We start from the raw sequence: 21,966 nt of genomic DNA, 5'->3' as shown, positions 1-21,966 counted from the left end.
GCTGGAAGAGCTCCATGTGGAAAAGAGCTTAAAATTGAACCACATCAGCAAAAATCCAGCCAACCAAACAGAACCTTTAAGAGGAAGGATTTCAGGCTGAAAGGCAAACAATACTGTTTGATACACTAAAGAACATTTTTCCAAAGGAAGATTTTCTCATGGGCAAACAATCATGTTCTTATTCTATCCTGAAACTCACTAGCTCTTTCCCTCCCTGCAGGGTTTACTCTGAGCAAGCCTTCCACAGCTTCAGGAGCGAGCAGTACAAATGCATTCTCAAATACAAAGCAGGGGAAACTGGTCCACTGCTGTCAGTGAAGCTTAACTGTATAACCATTGTAGCTACCAAAATTAGTTCCTCAAAATAATGCTCCCTCTTACAGAGCACTCCTTCAACCTAGACACAAGAATAAAATAACAGGAAGTAGGGGGGAAAAAACTTATCAGAAAAATCTTAGTTGCTTAAAATGTGAAATTTCTACCTGGACGGAACTCTCTACTTCAACGTATCTGAAATGCCACCTAATTTTGGGAGGGTGCTGAACGCCAGAAATAAAAATCCTGCTGATGAGGTACCTTGTTGGAAACACAGCAGGCTCCAACTTGTCAAGGCTCATCTAAGAGCCCTTTCTTTGGCTCTGCCAGAGGAGTAATCCTTCTGGAAAAGAAGTCTCCGATCTGCCTCAGCAGCCGCCCTGCCCTGGGGGCACGCGGTCACCTGCGCCGCGGCCGTACTCACCATACTGTCGAACTCTACAGGGCCCACTATCCGGGACACCTCGTCGAACTCCTCCGGAGACATGGGGAGCAAGTTGTCGGTGGTCTGAAGTCTAGAAGGGTGACTGGAATGAGGAGAGAGGAGAGGGAAATGTTAGCGCTGGCTGTGAACATGCTGGCGCACACGCAGACACCCATTATCTCTGTCTGGGACTGAAGGATGTCAGATTTTTGTGGCGGGAAAGTGCATACACTCGTAACACATCTGAAAAAGTATGGATCATGGAAGGCTTCTGTCCCCAGCCCGGCCCCTTGGGAACACACTGGACTTTAGGTGAGGGCGGCAAAGGCCAGCCTGGCACCGGTGCCACTTCTTCCTGGAGAAGCCTCAGCGTGAGCGGACAGCGTCACCCTGGACAAGTGTCTCGTGGCTCACCCTGGACAGAAGAGCACCAGAGAAATGTCTGGGGAGTCCCTCATCCCTACCTTGAGGTTTGTATGCAGATAAAGCTGCTCCACAGAGTGTTTTTACATGAAGGCTACATCCAGTCAGCCCAAGTCAGTACCGCAGGCCAAATAACTGACAATGACTTTCCAAAACTTTTTCTACCTTTTATGAAATGAAACAACAACATAAAAGCAGGCGGAGAAAATGGATCTCGATGATGACTTTGGCCTTTTCTAGTGTGAAAGAATTGCCTTCCCACTCTTTTCCATTTTTGTTCATTTTATTTACACTTTTTCAAAGTCGCAGTTTGGGGAGAACTTATACACCTTACATACAACTTTGAGTTTTTGTTTTGGCTTGGTAGTTTTTTTTTTTTTAGAGGCAATAAAATGTTAGCAGGCAGTGATACCAGGATCACTACTTAGGATCTGTCCAACAAGTCCAGTGGTGACAGCGAGAGCAAGTACAGTGGGAAAGCAAAATGCAACCGATAGGCCCCAGCCAGGAGCGAGGCTGGCTGGAGGATCTGGACATGCCACTCCTCGGCGCTCACTTACACTTCTGACACAGAAATCAACTCAGTCTTGATGTATCCGGTTCCCTTGGTGCCATCAACCTCCATGGGTTCCGGTGCTAGAAGCAAACACATCACACAAACCTTCCATTAGAGAAACTACATGAGAACATTTTGAGTGATTCAAGATTCTACTGTTTTTCTTGACAGCTTAGAGTTTTGTAGCTTTTAAGAGGCTCTGACCTTCCTGCTGGGGTCACCTGAAATTCTGGTGGGGAAGCAGAAGCAACTAGAAGGAAGAGTGGAGAGCCGGGCGTGGTGGCGCACGCTGGTAATCCCAGCATTCAGGAGGCTGAGACTGGAGGATCGCGGTTCACGGACAGCCTCAGCCACTTAGTGAGGCTCTCTGCAACTTAGTGAGACCCCGTTTCAAATAAAGAAATAATAATAATAATAATAATAATAATAATAATAATAATAATAATAATAAAAAGGGCGGGGATGTAGCTCAGAGGTCAAATGCCTCTGGGTTTCATCCCCAGACCTAAAAAAAAAAAAAAAAAAAAAAAAAGGAAGAGTGGAGAGACTGAAATCAGCAGGCACCTAGCTGGCAGCGCTATGCGGAGCTCTCACAGGTTTAGCTGACGTGATGCACACAGCGGTCGTGGTAAGCGGAGGGCACCTTCACTCCAAAGCCACTGTCCTCACAGTGAGATTTCTGCTCCCAAAAAACAATTCGCTTTGCTGGCATGTTCCAAAACTGAAATGGAACTGACTTCCACTTATTCAAATGTGATTCGGCGACAGCTAAGAAGCAGAAGGCTAGATCCTGAGACAAGGCCCTCTCTTCATACCATCACTAATAACAAGAAGATCTAACAAAGAATTGGTTCAGCCTGAATGAGCCACTTCTTCTCCTGGACCTCAGGCTCCTCTCTTTTTAGCATGAACTTAAATGGGATGATTGATCATAGTTCCTACCCATTACCCCCTTCACATGGAAAAGTAATAATGCAACAAATACACTACCCCTAAAATATAAAATTATATTTTCATTGCTTACTTGGGGTATTGGGCCAAATAGTACATTTCATTCCAACTATACTGAACTTATACTGTTTTGAAAGCCTGCTGTGACTAACTCCCAAAAGGGTGATGGGTCCCTGACAGCATGCTAGCCTCTGCACACTTATGGGCTAGGATGGCAAGGGCAGATGTGATTGTGTGTGTGTGTGTGTGTGTGTGTGTGTGTGTGTGTGTGTGTGTGTTTCAGTCACTGGGGATGGAATCCAGGGCCACTCTTCCTCTGAACTATACCCCAAGTTCTATTTTTTAATTTTGAAATAGGGCTTCACTAAATTGCTGAGGCTGGCTGCAACCTTCGATCCTCCTGTCTCAGCCTCCCAAGTACTAAGATTGCAAGCGTGAGCGTGCGCCACCTCACCCAGGATGGCAGGTCTGTTCTACTGCTGCAGACATAGGACACTCCCCTAGAAGGACCCCACTGTGTGATTCCTCACAGGGCGGTGACCGCTCACCCCCTCTTACCTTCCTTTGGCCTGGAGTAATATTTTCCAAAGGCATGATCTTTGTCAATATTTGGGTACAGATACTTCAGGGGATTCTCTGGAATATTCTCTGCAGCCATGACTTTGTAATTGCGAATGATATCAGGGAAAGTAACAGCAGACAGCTCTTTCTTCGTGTAAGGTTCAACCGCATGGAAGTTAGGTTCTAAAAAGCAGAAAAGCTGAGTGAGTCCCACAGAATACCCCACAATGACAAAGAGAAACAAAACACTGCAGAGTTCACCGATGGGAGTGAATCTACTGAGGATGACCTGCCATCTGTAAGTTACTACCATATAACAGATTCTTTGCTTTCTAAATAAATTTTAATTCTGTCTTTATAAAAGAAAAAACAAGCCAGGCGTGGTGGCATGCGCTTGTAATCCCAGCATTTGGGGGGCTGAGACAAGAGGATTATGGTTTGTAGACAGCCTCAGCTACTTAGTGAGGCCCTTTGCAACTCAGTGAGACCCTGCTTCAAAATATAAACAAAATAAGGGATGTAGCTTGGAAGTAGAATGCCCCTGGGTTCCATCCCTAGTACTGCACAAAAAAAAAAAAAAAAGAAAGGAAAAAAGAAAAAACCAAAGGAACACTTTATTTTTAGTAACAATGTATTCCTCATTATTTTCTTAGAGTTATAAATGTGGCCAAAAGAGGTTTCTTAAAATACCTTTAAGTGCCAAAATCTCCAATATAATGGCATCCAAAGGGAGGTAGAGAACGGCCAACTGGGTAGCGTGGCTCCAGCCATCGACTACGCCACTGCAAGAGAGGCTCACTTTCTTTTGTTTTGTTTTTTGGTGGTGCTGGGGGTGGAACAGAGGCTCTTTACCTCCGGGCTACACTCCCAGACCTTTTTTATATTTTATTTGGAAACAGGATCTCACTAAGTTGCTGAGAGCCCCACTAAGTAGCTGAGGCTGGCTTCGAAACTACATGATCCTCCTGTCTCAGCCTCCCAAGCGCAGGGATTACAAGCGTGCGCCACCACGCCCGGCTGAGAAGCTCACTTTCTATCTGCCTCTCTTTTCATACTGAGAAACCTTTAAAACAAAAAAGATTTCACATGCTCTCTAATTGTCAAAAGAATAAGCACAGCTTAGTTCATCCTTGTTCTTATTCCCAGACCTGATTCAAAGCCTGCTTCCTACGTCATCCACAGCCCACTTCTGGTGCGCGCATGCCAGAAGCGACTAGCTGTGAGCCGGGGGCCTCTGCAACTCCTGCCTAGGCTGTATCTTAAATCTCTGTGGCCAGGCCTGCCCTGCGTAAACTGTCCTGGTTGCCAAGTGTTTTCTTCCTCTTTATTGGATTGTAGCTCCATTTCTCAGCTGGTTCAGGAAATGAACTACCTGGGAAAAGAGGAAATGGGCAGGCTCCAACATCTACTGCCTACTGCCAGGCTCTGATCCCAGCCCTCCGCTTTTTCATCAGAAAGAAAAAAATAAACAGAACAAGAAAGGTATCCTGTCGTTTTGCATCTACCCACTGGAAACATAAAAGTCACTGGGCAGTTTGTCTTCCAGTCCTTTGAGCAAGTCATAAACAGCAGTGAGATCTGTTGGTCATTAGGATTTTTAAAGCTGCTCTAAACAGCTCCACCTCCAGAACCCTGCTTCGTAAGACCAAAACCATGGACCCACTTGGTTAAAGAGAAATCCAATATATAACAGAGGGAACTTTGGGGCTGTCTGTCTGAAGGCAGGGTGGAGGGCTGCGCTCCCCCCAGCAGCCCCTGGACCCAATCCCCCCACCGCTGGAGTGTGGCGTCTCCTCCACAGGGGAGCCTTCTCACTAGGCTTCTCTGTCCTCACCCATGTGTTTTACTGAGGAATTACCCTGTATCTGGGACCTTAATCCCGTGGGAAAGGCGAGCTCTTCCAAGGAAGTGGTTGCAAATTATACTGACTCACATCCTTGATCCGCAGAGAACAAATGTGACAGAAAGGAAGGAATCTGACCTTGGACCTTATCTTTTAAAAACCATCATTTCCACAACACATTCTGGCCATGAGGTACAGATTTTCACAGAGATTTATTGAATCCTATCCTGGGGAAGGGGTCTCAGTTGGGCTGCAGTTTCAGGTCCCAGAGCTACTTCCTCGGAGGAGCTGATCTGCAGTAATGAAGAAGACTGTCAGACACACCGTGCCCTGCACTCACCGCCTCCGTTCTGGGACTGCTCCACCCACGTGAAGGTGATGGCCCCTTCCCGGGAGCTCTCACTGAAGCGCAGCAGGAAGGTCCCCGGCTGCTGGCCCTTGAGCAGCGCGCGTTCTCGCTCCTTGCTGATAAAGCCCATGATGCACCTGGACATTAGGAGATTGATGGAGGCACTCTGTAGTTCAATCGTGATTTTTAACTTTCATGTTAAATTTATAAACCAAGGAAATGACTGCAACTTGATAAGAGAACATATGATAAGACTGGATCGACCAAGCTGGGCGTGGTGGGTCTCGGGTTCGCGGGCAGCCTTAGCTAGGGAGGCCCTCTGCAACTGAGTGACACCTTGTTGAAAAAATTAACAATAAAAAAACAGAGCTGGTGGCTTGGAGGTAAAATACCCCTGGGTTTGACCCCCATTAAATAAATGGATCCATTAAATAAATGGGTCCATCATTTAAAAATATACTGTCAAGAAAGCATTTCAGTTATACACATATATATGCTAAAATTAAAAAAAACTGAACATGGTTTTGTAGTAGGATGTTATAGACACTCAGGAAACACTGGATCAACGAGCTTTTTTTTTTCAGTACTGAGGATGGAATCCAGGGGCATTCTACCTCCAATCTATATCCCCAGCCCTATTTTTTGTTCTTTACTTTGGACAGGGTCTCGCTGAGTTGCACAGGGCCTCACTATGTAGTAGCTGAGACTGTCCTCCAACAGTGATCCTCCTGTCTCAGCCTTCTAAATGCTGAGATTACAAGCACAGGCCACCATGCCTGGCTCTGATTTTTTTTTAAAGCCATGAATATGTCTCAAGTTACAGATCTTTCTTACTGGAAAGGAAGACTCAAACGATATATTTTAATATTCTAGCACCTTTGGCCAATTTAAAGCTTTTGTTGAAATATTGGCACATCTTGGGAAGAATAAAATTTACCAAGGTGAAAAGGGCTTTTGGTTCTTCCCCACGGACAATACAGTAGGTGCTCAAGAAATTTTTGTTGAATGAATGCCTGCATGAATGGCATTTGGAGGTAGTTTTTTTTTGGAGGTAGTTTTTTTTTTTTTTTTTAAGTTTAGCTTTGTAAACATACACACACTCTAAGAAAGGGTAACTTTAGCCAGGCATGGTGGCGCACGCTTGTAATCCCCGCGCTTGGGAGGCGGAGACAGGAGGATCGCGCAAGTTCAAAGCCAGCCGCGCTGACTTAAGAGACCCTGTTTCCAAATAAAAATATAAAAATAGGTCTGGAAGTGTAGCCCGGAGGTAGAAGGGCTTCCAGGAACCCCAGTACCACAAAAAAAAAAAAAAAAAAAAGAAAGGGTAACTTTAATGTTCTGAGGTTTCATAAAGCCTTGTCAGCCCATGAGCATGAATCTCTGTGAGACACACACAGATAATGAAGCCCAGCTCAGACTCTGTCTCAGCCTTGCAGCAAGGGGGTGTGTGCTAAAAACATGACTCAAAAACACAGCTATTGCTGCTCCTTACCCATCGTTCCAGAGAGAGAGCAGGTGTTTTTTGATGAGCTCTAGGATGCTTTCAATCCAAAGCCAGAAGGAAAAATTTTTATCATTAATATTTTCCTGCAAGTATACAAATCCACACATTAGGCTCAAAGAAAGTCAAAATGATGACTTACCATGCTGCCTCCCACTGCTAGATTTTAGCTTTCAAAGATGCCCCAGATACCAAAGCTAGAACTATCCAGAACAGAGCAGCAGCGATCCCTTGATGGGAAGGTCTTGGTCCTTCCCCTCTTATCAGCATCAAGCCCTGGAGCTCTCCATTTCTCTGAGTCTGCTCTGCTTCCCTCTCCAAACAGTAGCAAACCAGCCAGGAGATGACCTCCAGGGTGACGCGGAAACTGAAGCCGCCCCCACACTAGGAAAGCCCTGAACAGCCAGCTGGCATGGTTACCTCCCTCCGCAGGGTCCCTCTGTGAGAGCAGGCACACATTTCACATGGCCTTGGCCAAAACACTGCTGGGCAAGGGGCTGGGGTGAGGGGACAAAGACTCATTTCGGATATGAAAGAATGTTATCACTCGGGCAGGTGCTTCCTGTCCAACTCTAGCTTGGAGGCAGACCTCCTGTGCAGAAGGAAAGTAAACAATGTGCCCCAGGGGTTCCGTGAGCAAGAGGTAAACATGCCAAAATAAGCAAACAGTTAACGACCGCAGCAAGAAATATGCCAGCCTCCACATGGAGTGAAATGAAGGAGGAGATGTAAAATGCAGGCAGCACTCACCTTACAAAACCTGGTCCATGGAATAAGACCATCCGCGCTGGCATTAGAACCTGGCCAAACAAACAGAAGCTTTCTTAGTGAACAGAAATGGATTCTGGTGCTTTGCTTGGCTCTTGTATTTGCTCTGAATGAACAAGCCGGGCATGGTGGCGCACGCTTATAATCCCAGTATTTGGGAGGCTGAGGCAGGAGGATTGTGCAGGTTCGAAGCCCGACTCAGCTACTTAGGGAGGCTCTCAGCAACTTAGTGAGACCCTGTTTCCAAATAAAATATAAAAATAGGTGTGGGAGTATAGCCCAGAGGTAGAAGGCCCCTGGATTTCATCCCGTACCACAATAAATAAATAAATAAATAAATAAATAAATAAATAAATAATAGCAAATAACTCCTGACAAAGGAAAAGTATATACACGGGGTTGATATTTTCAGATACATTAATACTAAAGTAGTTGAGCGGTTATTATATATGCTATGAAAGGAGCTAACTAAGACAGTTTGAAGCATGTATGGGTCCCTTTGGTTGTGATGGCGTGGAGATTACTTGGCACCATGACTATGAGAGTTTGTAGGGGAAGCAGAAACACCACAGAGCCTCACCATCTGCTGTCTCTCTCTAGCCCCATTCTCTCTCCCTCTTCTCTGAAGAGAGGATAAATCTTTTAAATCCCTCCCATGTCATATCCCTTTCCAACCTGACTTTGGCATCAAGCCAGAGCCTCTCTTCTTGGCAAGGTCTCCAGAGAAGCTCTGTGCAGCCCCTCCCTAGCCAGTATCATTTCCCACCACCTCCTGCTACTACCTCGGTGGAATCTCCTCTCCCAAAGAGCCTCAGAATTTTTTGTGAAGTTCGAAGTACTGATTATATATTTCCCTCAGCCCTTCTATAAACAGGACATGGTCTCAGGGATGCTGATGCAAATCCTAAGCCAAAAGAGAGAAATGAGAGGAAGCTAAGGTTATTAGCTATACAAGTTAAAGCAGCCCAGGGTGTAAGACGTGATAGGTCCACTACTTCTCTTTGACATAAACAACAAATAATAAGACAAGACAGGCAGAAAGGCACCTTTCTTAACTTTTGTCCAGTAAGGAACTGGAATAAGGTGATTTTATACTTTAATTAAGCAGCACAAGACCCCCACTGTGTCAGTGGCATTGCTGAGAGAAGGCGCTGTCGGAGGCCACTTGGTTTGGAAGAGCTTGCTGAGGTTGTAGAATTTGCAGTCCCGCTGCACAGAAAGTAAATATGGGCAAGAGGCGTCCATAAATGTTTTTGTGTGTGTATGTCGTACTGAGGATTGAAGCCAAGAACATTCTATCTTTGAGCTACACCCCCAGCCCTGTTTTATTATTTTGAAACAAGGTCTCACTAAGTTCCTAAGGACCTCACTAAGTTATTGAGGCTGGCTGCAAACCTGCAATCCTCCTGTCTCAGACTCCCAAGTATTGGGTTTATAGGTGCATGCCACATGCCTGGCTGTGTCCATAGATTTATAAAGAAGTGGTTTACATACTCCCATTTGTTGAAAGATCTGATTTTGAGGCTAGTGAATCACTGATTTGTTTAGTGCAAAAGACTAATAAATCTACTGCTGTTAGCCACTGAAAGGGAATTATCTACCATGGTCCAGACTCTACCTAATCTGGAAAAACTGCTGGTCAAAGGGGTATCTCCCCACTGCCTCAGCCCACCTGACACAGGGTTTTTAAGCCTGCTCTCCCCAAGGATAATAAGACTTCAGATTTCTCATCAAGGGCTTATGTTAGCTGCAAATAAAATACTTTATATAATCTAAAAAACCTTTCCCTAAGAGTCCCTTTTCAAAAATGTTCATGAAACAAGGAAGAAGGGACTCATTTAACTCTATTATCAGGTCTACACTCCTTTCTAAGGGGAGGTTGGCTATCTCAACAAGCTATGGTTTGAAAGGCCAACAGATCTTAACACTCTTCTACCTTAAAATAAATAGAGGATGAAGAGGACTGAAAGAGGAAAGTAGAGATATTGCTATGAATTTCAATTTTTATATACATAAAAAGTTAATGAGGTCATACCAAGAAGTTTCTCTCCCAACATGTTCAGCTGGTCCACATTGAGACCCCTCTTGGTGACAGAAGAAAACTGCCAACTCAGTACCTCTGAAAGCTGAGACCATCTTGCAGACGGTGGGTTCAAGAAGAAGGACAGATTCTAGAAGGGAAACACCCCAAAGCTAAGGGTTAGGGAAGAGCCACAGTCACAGGCAAGGCACCAAGCCACTGTGCCTACCCCAGGGCTCAGTTCCAGCTCATAAGACACACACACATATTTTCACAATCAGGGAAGAGAATGCTCATTATTCACCAATTCACAGTGTAAATTCATTTCTTACTAAATTTACTTCTAACTACACAAGCAATATTCATGGCACCTTTGTGGTTACTTGAAGACGTGCCCATGTAGGGCATGGCAAGAAATTTGAGTCACTCAACATTTATATTCCCAACTGGGCTCAAACAAAAAGATGCTGTGGGCTCCTTTTTCAGCTCTCGTGCTGTAAAGAAGGGTCCTCTGTGCACTTTCTCAATGTTTCCCTCACTTGTTTGATTTTGAGTTGATGATTTCACTGTTTATGATGGTGCCCAACTTAGCACTGAAGTGCTGCCAGATGTTCCTAAGCACAAGAAGACTGAGATGTGCTTTATGGAAAAAATATATGAGTTAGTCAAGATTTCTTCAGGCATGAACTACAGAGCTACTGGCCACATGGTCAATGTCAATGAATCATCAGATATATTAGGTATGGTGTCTCTCAACAGAAACACACATATACAAGTTAACTACAGATGGGTCGACAAACATGTGTCACCAGAGGCTCATACGAACCTAACCTATGTTCATCTAAGAACAGAAGTTCTGGTGTCCACACTGCAAGAATGCAGCATGTTTGTTTAGAAGATGTATAAATATATATTTTTTTAAAAAAAGAATGACACTAAAGGACCTCTTCCACAATAAAAGTTATATAAAAACATCAATTGCCTGAGCTTATTCACATGGAAAGACTATCATTACTCTCATTTCTAGCATGTGTATGTACCTCACTTTCCCAGAATTACACAAAATTCCTAGCAATGGCATGAGACTGTTCCTCAGCATTGGGCCATTGGAGGGCATTTTGATGATACAGCTGGGGTCTTTGGTTAACCTGTTATAAAAGCAAATGTGTTTCCATACCCTGGGCTCCGCCACCAGCATGTTGTACCACAGAATGGAGGCCCAACCACTGGGGAGCTGGCTGACGTTGGAGATCACCACGACGGGCAGAGAGGTCGTCTGAAAGTTGATAAAGACTTTGAAACCATCTAAATCACAAACAACTGTTTACCCTCAAAAATAAGCAGATGGTTATTTATGATAAATATATACTTGAGCATTTTAAATGCAAAGTTACATTATTTTCTTTACAGTATGTCTTTGATATATCTTCTAGTTAATAACTCCCTGCCTGATTTAAAAAAGTAACACAGGTTACCTCAACTGGAATATTTAGCTTATAGAATTTGAAGGTTAATTCAATTTTCTAGCTTCCTGGATGATGGTGTTAACATTAGTTGAAAAAGATCATTTTTTAAAGCAGTTAGGTAAGTATCACTCAAACAAAAATTGAGAAATAAAAATGCATGTAAAATAAAGTTTTCTACCAGGGGTTCTGGAAATCTTACCTCAAGGTCAATTACCAAGCCAGGCTGGCACAACTGGGTTTCAAAACTAAGGGAGTGAAGCTCTTCAGTAACAACAAGAGGACCCTTAGAAGAAAAAAAAAGAACAAGAATATTGACAATATTCATTCACAAATATTGCAACTTTCAAAAGCCAAATATACAGGTTGCAGAGATCCTGGGCCCAATTAGCTATAATGAAGAAGTTAATATTCAATAATGTAGCCCATATTTAAATACTCCAGGCTTCTCTGTGTTCTGGGAAAAAATGATAAAATGATCAAATGTCTGCAATTATGGCAAGAGATGTCAGTGGGGAAACAGCTACTTCTAATGGGTTTATTCAATGGGTTTACTTAAACCTTTTTGGCTCCCAGCCCTTCTACCCACTCACACGGGCTGCACATCTCACAGCCAGGAAGGTGAAGAGGGCACCAGGAGTGATTATCTACTGGAGGGGCCGTTCACATAGGCTTGGGAGGTCAGAGACTGCTTTTTTGGCTGGGGTAGAAATGGTTTTCAAAGTGCCTTCATACAAAGCACTCCATATCACCATCACAACAGCTCAGAAGCAGCTGCAAGACCCAGGAGGTCACAAATACAGTTAAGCAAACAGGGCTGGAAGGTTGCAGCAAGCACAGCCAGCATCTGTCTCGGTGCTTCAGCTCCCCCCACTGGTCAGGATGTGGAAGGACGGCATGTCCCAAGGAACATTCCAGGCTCAAGCAACTCCAGACACTGTGTCCTTAGTCTGTGACCACATTTTGAATGCATCACAAACAAATGCCTTTCCCTGGTAGGCCCCAGCCTTCTGCAGGCATCCCCAGCCTGCAGGGGGACTGGCCTGTGCTCGCTGGACCAACCTGCCTGGAGAGAGCCCACTCGCAGCCCAGACTCTTACCTCATTAGTTCTGTTGCCAGCATTTTTCTGTTCTTTCAGTTGCTATAAAACAAGAAGGCATCTTAGTAAGCCACATGGTCACTGTCTAAGTTGATACCATTTACAAATCAGAACAAAGTCAGGACTAGAAAGAAGGAAGGGTGTGACATTATCTCTAGAATGCAGAACAACAGGGGAAAGGTCCTTGTGTAGATCTAGGCGCTGAAGCCCCCCTCCCCTCAGCCTGATGGGGTGCATCACCGCCGTGTCTGGAGGGATCCCGTGAACTGGCATCCTGCTCCGTGCTCCCTGCAGTAGCCCCTCGAGCACTGTCACTAGCTGCTTCATGCCCTCAGGCTTGGGACACTTCTCCTTTTCTTCTCTCTCCCTTAGCAGACGTCCAGCTAGGCCCAGCCAATCGAGGCCCGACTAAGAGTGCTCTCAGGTGGGCTTCAATCCTCGGGGTGTAAGTGGACAACATGGGGCCAGAGGTAAGCTCTGGACACTCTCTTATTTGCAGTGGGACTAAAGTGTTCAGACCATGTGTCGCTCCCTGGCTGTGACATCTGCTGGGTCACAGGTGATCACTAGTGGAAAAGGTGCCTTTACCCTCTCCTCAAGCTCAGCACTAACCCTGGGGGCCTTGGAACACCTGGCAGCGGCCCACGCAAAACACACACTTGACCTTGACCGACCCACATAACAGGCCTCCTTCTCTGGAGGCCAAGTGGTAGAGTCAGACTGCCGCAGACCTGGAGGGAACCCTGAGGACACTTTGGAGCCCACGGTGACTGTTCACAGATGAAGGGTCAAGGGCAGCAGGTGCTCAGGTATATATCGGTTTATAAAATTTTTATTTATTTAATAATTTATTTATTTATTTTATTTCTTGTACTGGGAGTTGAACCCAGGACATTCTACCTTTGACCTATACTCCCAGACTTATTTCTTGTTTTGAAACAGCATCTCACTAGGTTGCTGAGAGTCTCAGTATCGCTGAGGCTAGTCTTGAACCTGTGGTCCTTCTGTCTCAGCCTCCCAGGTACTGGGATTGCAGGTGTGTACCACTACACCTAGCTGAAATATGTTTACTAAGATCTGCACAGACGCAGAGGAATGTTTCTGGGAGTCAGGTAGAAAACAGATCCAAAGGTCCTTGGATAAAGAGAAACTGGGGTGCCTAAGTACTGGTGGGGCGGAGTCATCAGTCACAGTTGGGAAAGTCTGGGGGCACCTTTCCCATCACAGAGTTCCAGACTGCCACTCCAGTGTCAACAGAGACAGCAGCAAGAGGAGAGATGGTGGTCTCCCTACCAGGTGTCGAAATTCAGCCGCCAGGCTTCCATTGGTGGACTCCTCCATGTTCATCACCTTTGTGTGTGTGCCCAAGATGTTGAACTTCCGAAATCTATACAACACAGACAGAGACACTTTAAAAGCTTCCAAGTATTAGACAAAACAAACAAGAGAGCAAACTATAGTGCAAAGTATATCACATACCCTTTTACTGTGTTTCTCTCATTCACGTCTCTGAAAAAAAGATACATATTTATATATAAAGTTACATATATGTTTACAATTTTAAATAAGCTTTAACAGACATATTAAAGTATGTACATGAGTAAAATGTGCATAAACCATGCATGCCTGTGGTTGCCGCCCCTGCGTTCATCTACTTCTGCCTCAACCTGCTCCTACTGACTATGCCAAGTTTCACTGAATGAGCGCGGGCAAGTAAACTGTCGGGGCCTCACATTCTGTTCTCATTTGTATAACATACTAACAGCACCACCAGCCTCTATAAATGTGCACCACACTTACCGCTGCTCTTGGCTAAGCACTTGACTCTGTGTTCTGCACTGGAGATCGAAAGATAGCACTGCTCCGCTGCCATTGAACCCAGGGGACCAGCCAGAGGCATGTCTTAATCCTTATTTTATTTCCCTTTACCTTTCATGCTTTCATGAAAGTAGCTAACAGTCAACTATTTGGGAAACAGGCCCATTTAAGTTTTAAGTCTGAGGTTCAAGACCTTGGACCTCATAGAAAGTCAGTGGTTACTTTGCCATGCTATGGTTTGGGTACCATCTGTCCCCCATAGACTCTTGTAGGGGAGGCTTGGTCCCCAGGGGGTGATGTAGAGGGGAGGGGCTTCGAGAGAGGCAAGTAGGTCATTGGACACAGCCCTCAGAAGGGACTAATGACAGCCTTGCTGGAAGGGGTTAACTCTTGTGAGACTGGACTGGCTACACCAAGAGCAGGGTGGTTATGAAACGAGTCTGGCTTCACAGTCTGCTCCCTGGCCTTCTCTCTTACCATGGGTCTCTCACACACACTCCTGCCATGTGACGCTATCCACCATGTTGTGACACAACCCCAGGCCCTAGCCAGAGGCTGCCACCTGATCTTGAACTTCACAGCCTCCTGAACCATGAGTTAGATAACTCTCTTTTTTTGTGGTACTTGGGATGGAACCTAGGAATCTTCAACCACTAAGCTGCACCCAGACCTATTTTATTTTTTATTTGGAAACAGGGTCTTGCCAAGTTACTGAGGCTGGTTTCGAACCTGTGATCCTCCTGTCTCAGCCTCCTGAGTACTGGGATTAGAAGCATACACCACCACATTCAGCTCCCTCTTTTCTTTAAACTATATCCAGTTTTAAGTATTTTGTTAAAGCAACACAATATGGGCTAAGATAGTCATGTTCTGGTCAAATAATGTATTGTTAGCAGCACAGATATAGATTAGAAATCATTAGCTCATTCATAAGAGATAGCTACCCTTCCTTTCCCATCTCAACTAGAATTTCAATGCTTTGCGAATGACAATTGCTTTGAAAAAGAATCATTTTCCTCAGTTTGGAGGAAAAAAAAACTTAAAAGGAATAGTATGATAAAAATATGCCTGGTCAAAGCTAAAGAAAAAAAAAAAAGAGCTAGAATACACCAAAAAGACAAAGCAGCATAAACAAATGGAAAAAAGAATGAGCTAAGCAAAGTGTGGTAAACTATGAAAGAAATCCTTCCCATCCCGTGCACCTTGGCCACCGTGACTTGCTTTGAATAACATGATGGCCAGGAGAGATGCTGTACAAGCTCCAGGGCTAGCCTCTGCAGGTCTTACCTGCTCTAAAGGAACACTGTCGCCTGGTGAAAAGCTCAGGCTAGCCATTTGAGAGACACATGTAGAAGGACTGGCACTCCAGCTGAGACCCTAGACATGTAATGAGGCCATGCTAGCTGAGCCTGCTCCCACCAAGACAGCCCAGAGCAGAAGGACCACCCTACAACTCACGGGATATAAGGTTTTGGGTTTGAAGTCACTAAGTTTTGGAAGTGGTTTGTTCTGCAGCAAAAGCTAACTGATGTGCAGATTTGTCAAAGATGATGGTGGGAAAGACAAAGACCCAGACTATACTACAGGGAAGAACAGTCTTGCGGGAGTGGGGAGAAACAAAAAGCTAGAGGAAAATGATGTGAATTTTCACAAATTGTTTTGAAACATGCTAAATCAGCATGTAACACAAACCAACAAAAGGACTTACTATATGGGGGTGGGGGGAGAATAACTTGTTTCTTAATCTAAGTGGCTGGGTTGGGTCTAGCATCCAAGGCAAAACCAGACAGGGCAGCTTCATTTGGACCACCATGAGAGATCCTGCCCCTTTCTGGGCCTCCCTTGCCCAGAAGAGACAGAGTGAATGTAGCATGTTCCACAGAGGCCCCCAATTGCCTGTGACCTCATTCTAGTAAGAACCTCCCCACTGCCCACAGAATCACGTCGCCTACATCTTCAGCTTGAGTTGGGTTAGGCACCTCTGTTCCTGGGCTGGCCAAGAGAAGGGTGGTGTGCAAAGCCCAGGTGCTTTGAGACTTCATGATTACAATCTCACATGCTCATTCTTTTGTTCATTTCAGTTTAAGAAGTCACAGGCATTGCTATGAGCAGTAGGGGAAGCCCCAAGCATCCTGAAAGGGAACCACTGATTTAATCTGCTGGGACCATTTGTAACAGCCCTGCTGGATCTGACTGGGCCCCTGCTCACGAAAGGCAGTGTCAGAGCCTGGGGCTCCATTCTAGGTTCCCAGGAAGGCAGATTTCCTCCTAGTGTAGAATTGCTGAACAGCTAGAAAAACAGCTCAGTTACTGGAGGAGTTCACACTGCTTAATAGAAATAGCATTTCAGCCAGGTGTGGTGGCGCACGCTTGTAATCCCAGCATTTGGGAGGCTGAGACAGGAGGTTCACAGTTTGCGGACAGCCTCAGCTACTTAGTGAGTCCTTGTGCAACTCAGTTGAGACCCTGTTTCAAAATAAAGAACAAAAAAATAGGGCTGGGGGTGTAGCTTAGAGGTAGAATGCCCCTGGGTTCTATCCTCAGTACCACAAAAATAAATAAATACATAAATAAATAAACAAACAAATAAATAAATATAGCATTTCAGTAGTAAATGTATCTTAGATAATTAAATTAGAGATGTCTTACTTATCAAATATGACTTTGACCTTCAAATTATAATTCAGCTCTTGTAATTTCACCAACAGTCTGGAAAGAAAAATAAAAGTCATTACTTTAAGAAATTATCTACTACAATTTATTTATTATGCCAATTCCCCATTTGTGAATATTTCTATAAACCATCCCCCCTCCAGTTTTTGGTAATTACAAACAATGAAATTGGCATGCCTGTATATCTACTTGTTTTTTTTAAAAATTGTATTTGTAGGATCAATTCCTAGATAAGGCAAATTGCAACATTAAATTCTGATGGAACACAGGACTGATTTTACATTCCTATCAGAAGTTAATGAGGAGCCAGGCATGGTGGCGCATGCCTGTAATCCTAGTACTTGGGAGGCGGAGGCAGAAGTATCACAGGTTTGTAGCCAGCCTCAGAACTTAGTGAGGCCCTCAGCAACTTAGTGAGACTCAAAGTTTCAAAATAAAAAAAATAAAATAAAATAAAAATAGGGCTGAGGATGTATCTTGAAGGTAAAATGCTTGCCCCTACGTTTAATTCCCCAGTACCACAAAAAACAAAAAGTTAATGAGGGTAACTACTTTCTTCTATAACCTCACCAACATGGCGTTTTATCAAAATTTCTACTTTGGGCCAATTTATATAGGTGAAAGAATAAACATTAGAACAGTTGTATCTAATTTTCTATCCTACTGGGAGAAAATAAAAATTACCCATAATCAGAAAAACAAAGGTCACATTGTATCACCCCAGTGCAGTGAGGAGAGATGGAAGGAGGTGCTTGGGCTGAGATCCTGTGCTCTGCTCTCCTGGCTGGGGGCTACAGGAGCCCTTGGGCCTCTGGCCAGCTCTATTCAAGGGCAGGTGACAGATTTGAATTTTACTAATTTTACTATTCCTGCTACCTGTTGGGTCGTGGATCCCACACATGCTTGTATGCGGTGCTCTAATACATCCAGCCAGTGAAGCAGCACCCCATAAACAAGGACCAGGGCCAACCCTGAAGGCAAGTCTAAGTCTTCAGGATCCAGCTGCTCATTGCTAGAGACTGGCTAAATGAATGCTGACAACAAAGCTGTATGTTCTCACCTGGAAACACTTCTACAATTATTACCAAGAGAAAAGTAAGCTATAAAAAAATGTATGTATAATCCTAATTTTAAAAAGTGAAATAATTATGTCATATATTTTGTGTGTATGTGTGAAAAATATAGAGAGACACTTGGATTTATAGATTTGTGTAGATATGGACAAATTATGGGAGGGAGGATAGACACCAGGCTGTTTACTGCTGTGGTCCACAGATACTCAGATCAGAGACCACTTTGGAAAAATGATGAAAGCTATGAACTCACCAGAAAAATGTACATGTCATAATCTACGTTCCCAATGTTGCTTCAGTGTTAGGGGTTCATAAAGCTAAGATTGCAAGCCTATGCGCAAGTGGAATGAGGCTCCTGGAAACATCTCACCATATATATTTTTGTGCTTTTGCGTTTCTTTTTACTGTGGATGTGCATTACATTTACAATTGGATCAAAGCCATCTATCTTGGTTTTACTTCTAATTTGAGTATAAAAGAATCTTGCATATTCTAAGTAAGAATTCATACTAAAATGCCTGCTGAGAAATCATTTCCTCTGAAGCACCCTATAGAATCGTTATATAAAATGAAATTCAGGGTATGAAGTATAAGATGGGCGGCATACGGAGTACCTCAACTTCACAGTGAACTGCACCCCAGTCTTCAAGACCAGTGGCCTCTGAGGATGAGTTGGCATGCATGGCTGTCTTTCCACCACAAATGAGCTGCAAATACCCACAAAGTGTAGACAAATTAGCATTTCCGTCAAGACCGAGGCAGTAAAAAGTAAATGATTTTCCTTAAAGAGGAAATGAAGTTAGAAGGCATAACCTGAAAAATAATTTGAAAGAGAATCTGACAAATTGTATAAACAAAGTGATGTTTCCTGGTTAGTAAAGAAATTCCTGAATCTAATTTACACTCAACAAAAAACAGAGTGACTGTAATGACTTATAATATTATCCAACAATGAAAATGCTGAATTTGACTATTTACAAATATCCATTAAGGACCAATTTATACTACAAAAATCTGCATTAAGTACCAATTTTGTACTAAAAAATTTCAAGTAAACATCTCCCATTTTTTCAGACTCCAGCATATAGACATTTCTGTCTGGCATGAGGTACAGGGACTCAAAGACATTTTCAGATTTCAAGTTAGTATTTAAAAAACCCTGCTGGGGAAAAAGGGGACAAAGAGCCTTCCAATTTTCAACAGAAATACATAAACATTTATATGAAGCAGAATGGGGGAGGAATAAAGAATAAGTTGTGCAAGTCTAGAAGAAATAGAACCTCTGCTTGGGAACTCTAGGAAGATTTAAATCATGAGACACAAATGGCAACTTCCAGCCTGATAGACTCTGGACAAGTAGGGACAAAAAGAGGCTGTGAGGTAAAGGGAATGGTCTCAGAGAGTCACAGGGAAGGAGCCGTACAGCGTGGGCCCGGGAAGGAGCAGGATGTCGGGCTGCCTGGGAATGGGCACATGTGGGAGCTAAGTGTTGAGTAGCTGGCCAGGTCCAGGCTGCTGGAGCAGGCCCATGTGTGTCGCGCTGAGGGCTCCACTGGGCCACCTGATGAAGAGCCAGGCTGACACTCTGCCCTGGAACAGTGCTGGGTCTCGGGGCACAGGGCAGAAGGCTAGGAAAGGCGACTGGTTGGGAGGCTGCTATGTAAGAGTTCAGAAAAGAGGATCTGAGAGCCTGATGCATGAGGCTGCGGTTAGGGAAGGAAAGGACAATTATCCCAAGGTTAGGCAGGCTAGGTCTTAGTGTGGCGGGGTTAAGGGGAAGTGGGAGGCCAAGGTGGCCAAGAGGATGGCAGGGTATTGGCATAAGCAAGGAATTCAGGAAGAGCTAATTGCCATTAAAAAGTTTATAGAGCCTATTAATCCCTTCTAAATTATCTGAGTTTCTGGCAAACATTCCCCTAGATAAAGTAACCGTAGAAGGTGCAAAGAAAGTCCCCTGGAGTTACCTCCGAATGAGCTGCTGGAAGAGGTCGTAAGTGCGATCCCATAACACCTGTTTGTTCTTTGTGATAGGGTCGTGTTCATAGCTGTATTTCTGTTCCAATTCTTCCAGCTTTTTAAGCTGCTGACGAACCTGCTGCAGGCTCTCTGCAACTATGGTAAACCTAGGAAGGCACAAGACACCAGTGTCTCAGTGAGCAACACTCCCCAGGCAGTCTGGATTAAAGGCAATGACAGAAATCAACAAGCAGTGCAGGTGATACACATCACCTACACCAGCACTCTCCACACTCCAGGAAGACACAGGAAGGAGGGCGATGAGGCTTGTGCCGGTAATAAGGAGCTACACTCCAAACCTTAGTTTATTTTTTATTTTGAAACAGGGTCTCGCTAGGTTGTAAGGGCCTCACTAAGTTGCTGAGGCTGGTCACAAACCTGCAATTCTCCTGTCTCAGCCTCCCAAATACTGGGATTATATGCATGCACCACTACTCCTGGTTAGAAACTTAGTTCAGAGAAGAAATTAACACTACAGCCTGATCAAAAACCCTCTGCACACTCCTGAGATCTACAGCAGGAGAGATGGAAGGGGCAGGGCTTCCAGGTGATGTGTGATTTCACTGACCACTAAGGTACCTGACATTTAAAAGGGGTAGAACTCTGCTGGATGTGGTTGTGCATGCCTGTAATCTGATTACTTGGGAGGCTGAAACAAGAGGACTGCAGGTTTGAGGATAGTGTCAGCAATTCAATAAGGCTGTCAGAAACTTAGCAAGACACTTTTTCAAATATAAAATAAAATAGGGCTGGGGTATAGCCCAGAAGTAGAATATCCCTGGATTAAATCCAGAGCACCACTGAACAGATGAAAGAATGAACAAATGAATGAAAAACATAGAGCAAAGAGGAGGGTAGAGGTGGGGAAAACAGAGAGGACACAGTAGGGAGTGACGTAAGAGACTGTGAGGGGCCACTGAAGGTTTTATGTCAAGATAGTGTGTGAACAGTAGGTAGCTCAGCAACACCTGTCGGAGACATTGTACAGAGGAGAGTGGGGGGACAGCCTCGAGGCTGTGGGACAGTACGGGGAGGATGGCAGGCAGGGGTGCGGTAGAGGGGAAAAAATAAAGATTGCTATTTTGCTCAACTGAAAGGAGAAAGCAACACATTCAGTCTAGACTCTAACATGGGCCATGGAGGAAACCTAGCGACTGCTCTCAGGCGCTTCCTTTCTGAGTTGATTCTAACAATAATCTAACAGTTCCTGAGCTGAGACATGCCATGGAAGACCATCTCAGTTGCCTGGGGAATCAATCTTAAAAACATTTCCTCCCTAATGGAAACGTCTACTTCACTTGGTGGTTTCCCCTCTTGGACCTGGCTCTAAGCACTGATAGCAGCCCTCTGCAGGAACGCGAAGGCAGGATGGTAGCTAGGCGGGTGCCCAAGGAGATTCTGCCCAGCACTTCCCAGCTCCCCTGGAGTCCTGCACACAGAGAAAATGGCTGTCCTTTGACACAGCATGGGCAACTGGGGTGCATTTGTGTCTAACAATAATCTAACAGTTGCAACTATGGTAACAATAATCTAACAGTTGATTCTAACAATAATCTAACAGTTCCTGAGCTGAGACATGCCATGGAAGACCATCTCAGTTGCCTGGGGAATCAATCTTAAAAACATTTCCTCCCTAATGGAAACGTCTACTTCACTTGGTGGTTTCTCCTCTTGGACCTAGCTCTAAGCACTGATAGCAGCCCTCTGCAGGAACACAAAGGCAGGATGGTGGCTAGGCGGGTGCCCAAGGAGATTCTGCCCAGCACTTCCCAGCTCCCCTGGAGTCCTGCACACAGAGAAAATGGCTGTCCTTTGACACAGCACGGGCAGCTGGGGTGCATTTGTGTCACTACAAGAGGCACCTGTGGAGGGCTCAAGGGTCAGGGTCACTCCAGACACACACTGGGCTGGGAAGCTCTGCCCTAATGTGCAAGAAATGTGGGGTATGTACAGGCAATTCACAGAACAAAAAATGAATGGCAGAACAGTAATTGTATTATATTGTTTTGTTTTTGTAGGATGGAACACAGGAACATTCTACCTCCAAGCTATATCCCAGCCTCTTTTTTTGTTTTGAAACAGGTCTTGCTAGGTTGCTGAGAATCTCACAAA

The 21,966-nt window shown here is 44.5% G+C and overlaps 1 protein-coding gene across 1 annotated transcript in view; it reads right to left on the bottom strand.

Annotated features, from left to right (window-relative positions):
* Positions 1-1,718: 1,718 nt before the first annotated feature.
* Positions 1,719-21,966, bottom strand: part of STAT1 (signal transducer and activator of transcription 1) — a gene marked incomplete at both ends in the record, with an annotated part of 34,707 nt that continues 14,459 nt past the window's right edge. Inside the window, 14 exons of the mRNA XM_080689979.1 lie at positions 1,719-1,798; positions 3,228-3,413; positions 5,414-5,559; positions 6,915-7,009; positions 7,674-7,723; positions 9,727-9,862; positions 10,889-10,987; positions 11,377-11,460; positions 12,275-12,316; positions 13,568-13,661; positions 13,754-13,783; positions 16,742-16,801; positions 18,453-18,545; positions 19,803-19,961. Coding sequence (XP_080546105.1) covers positions 1,719-1,798; positions 3,228-3,413; positions 5,414-5,559; positions 6,915-7,009; positions 7,674-7,723; positions 9,727-9,862; positions 10,889-10,987; positions 11,377-11,460; positions 12,275-12,316; positions 13,568-13,661; positions 13,754-13,783; positions 16,742-16,801; positions 18,453-18,545; positions 19,803-19,961 — 1,354 coding nt within the window. The remainder of the gene's footprint in view (positions 1,799-3,227; positions 3,414-5,413; positions 5,560-6,914; positions 7,010-7,673; positions 7,724-9,726; positions 9,863-10,888; positions 10,988-11,376; positions 11,461-12,274; positions 12,317-13,567; positions 13,662-13,753; positions 13,784-16,741; positions 16,802-18,452; positions 18,546-19,802; positions 19,962-21,966) is intronic.

This window comes from Muscardinus avellanarius, assembly GCF_963383645.1.
Source record: "Muscardinus avellanarius genome assembly, chromosome: 2".
Taxonomy (NCBI): Eukaryota; Metazoa; Chordata; class Mammalia; order Rodentia; family Gliridae; genus Muscardinus; species Muscardinus avellanarius.
This window is presented reverse-complemented; position numbering and strand designations above follow the sequence as displayed.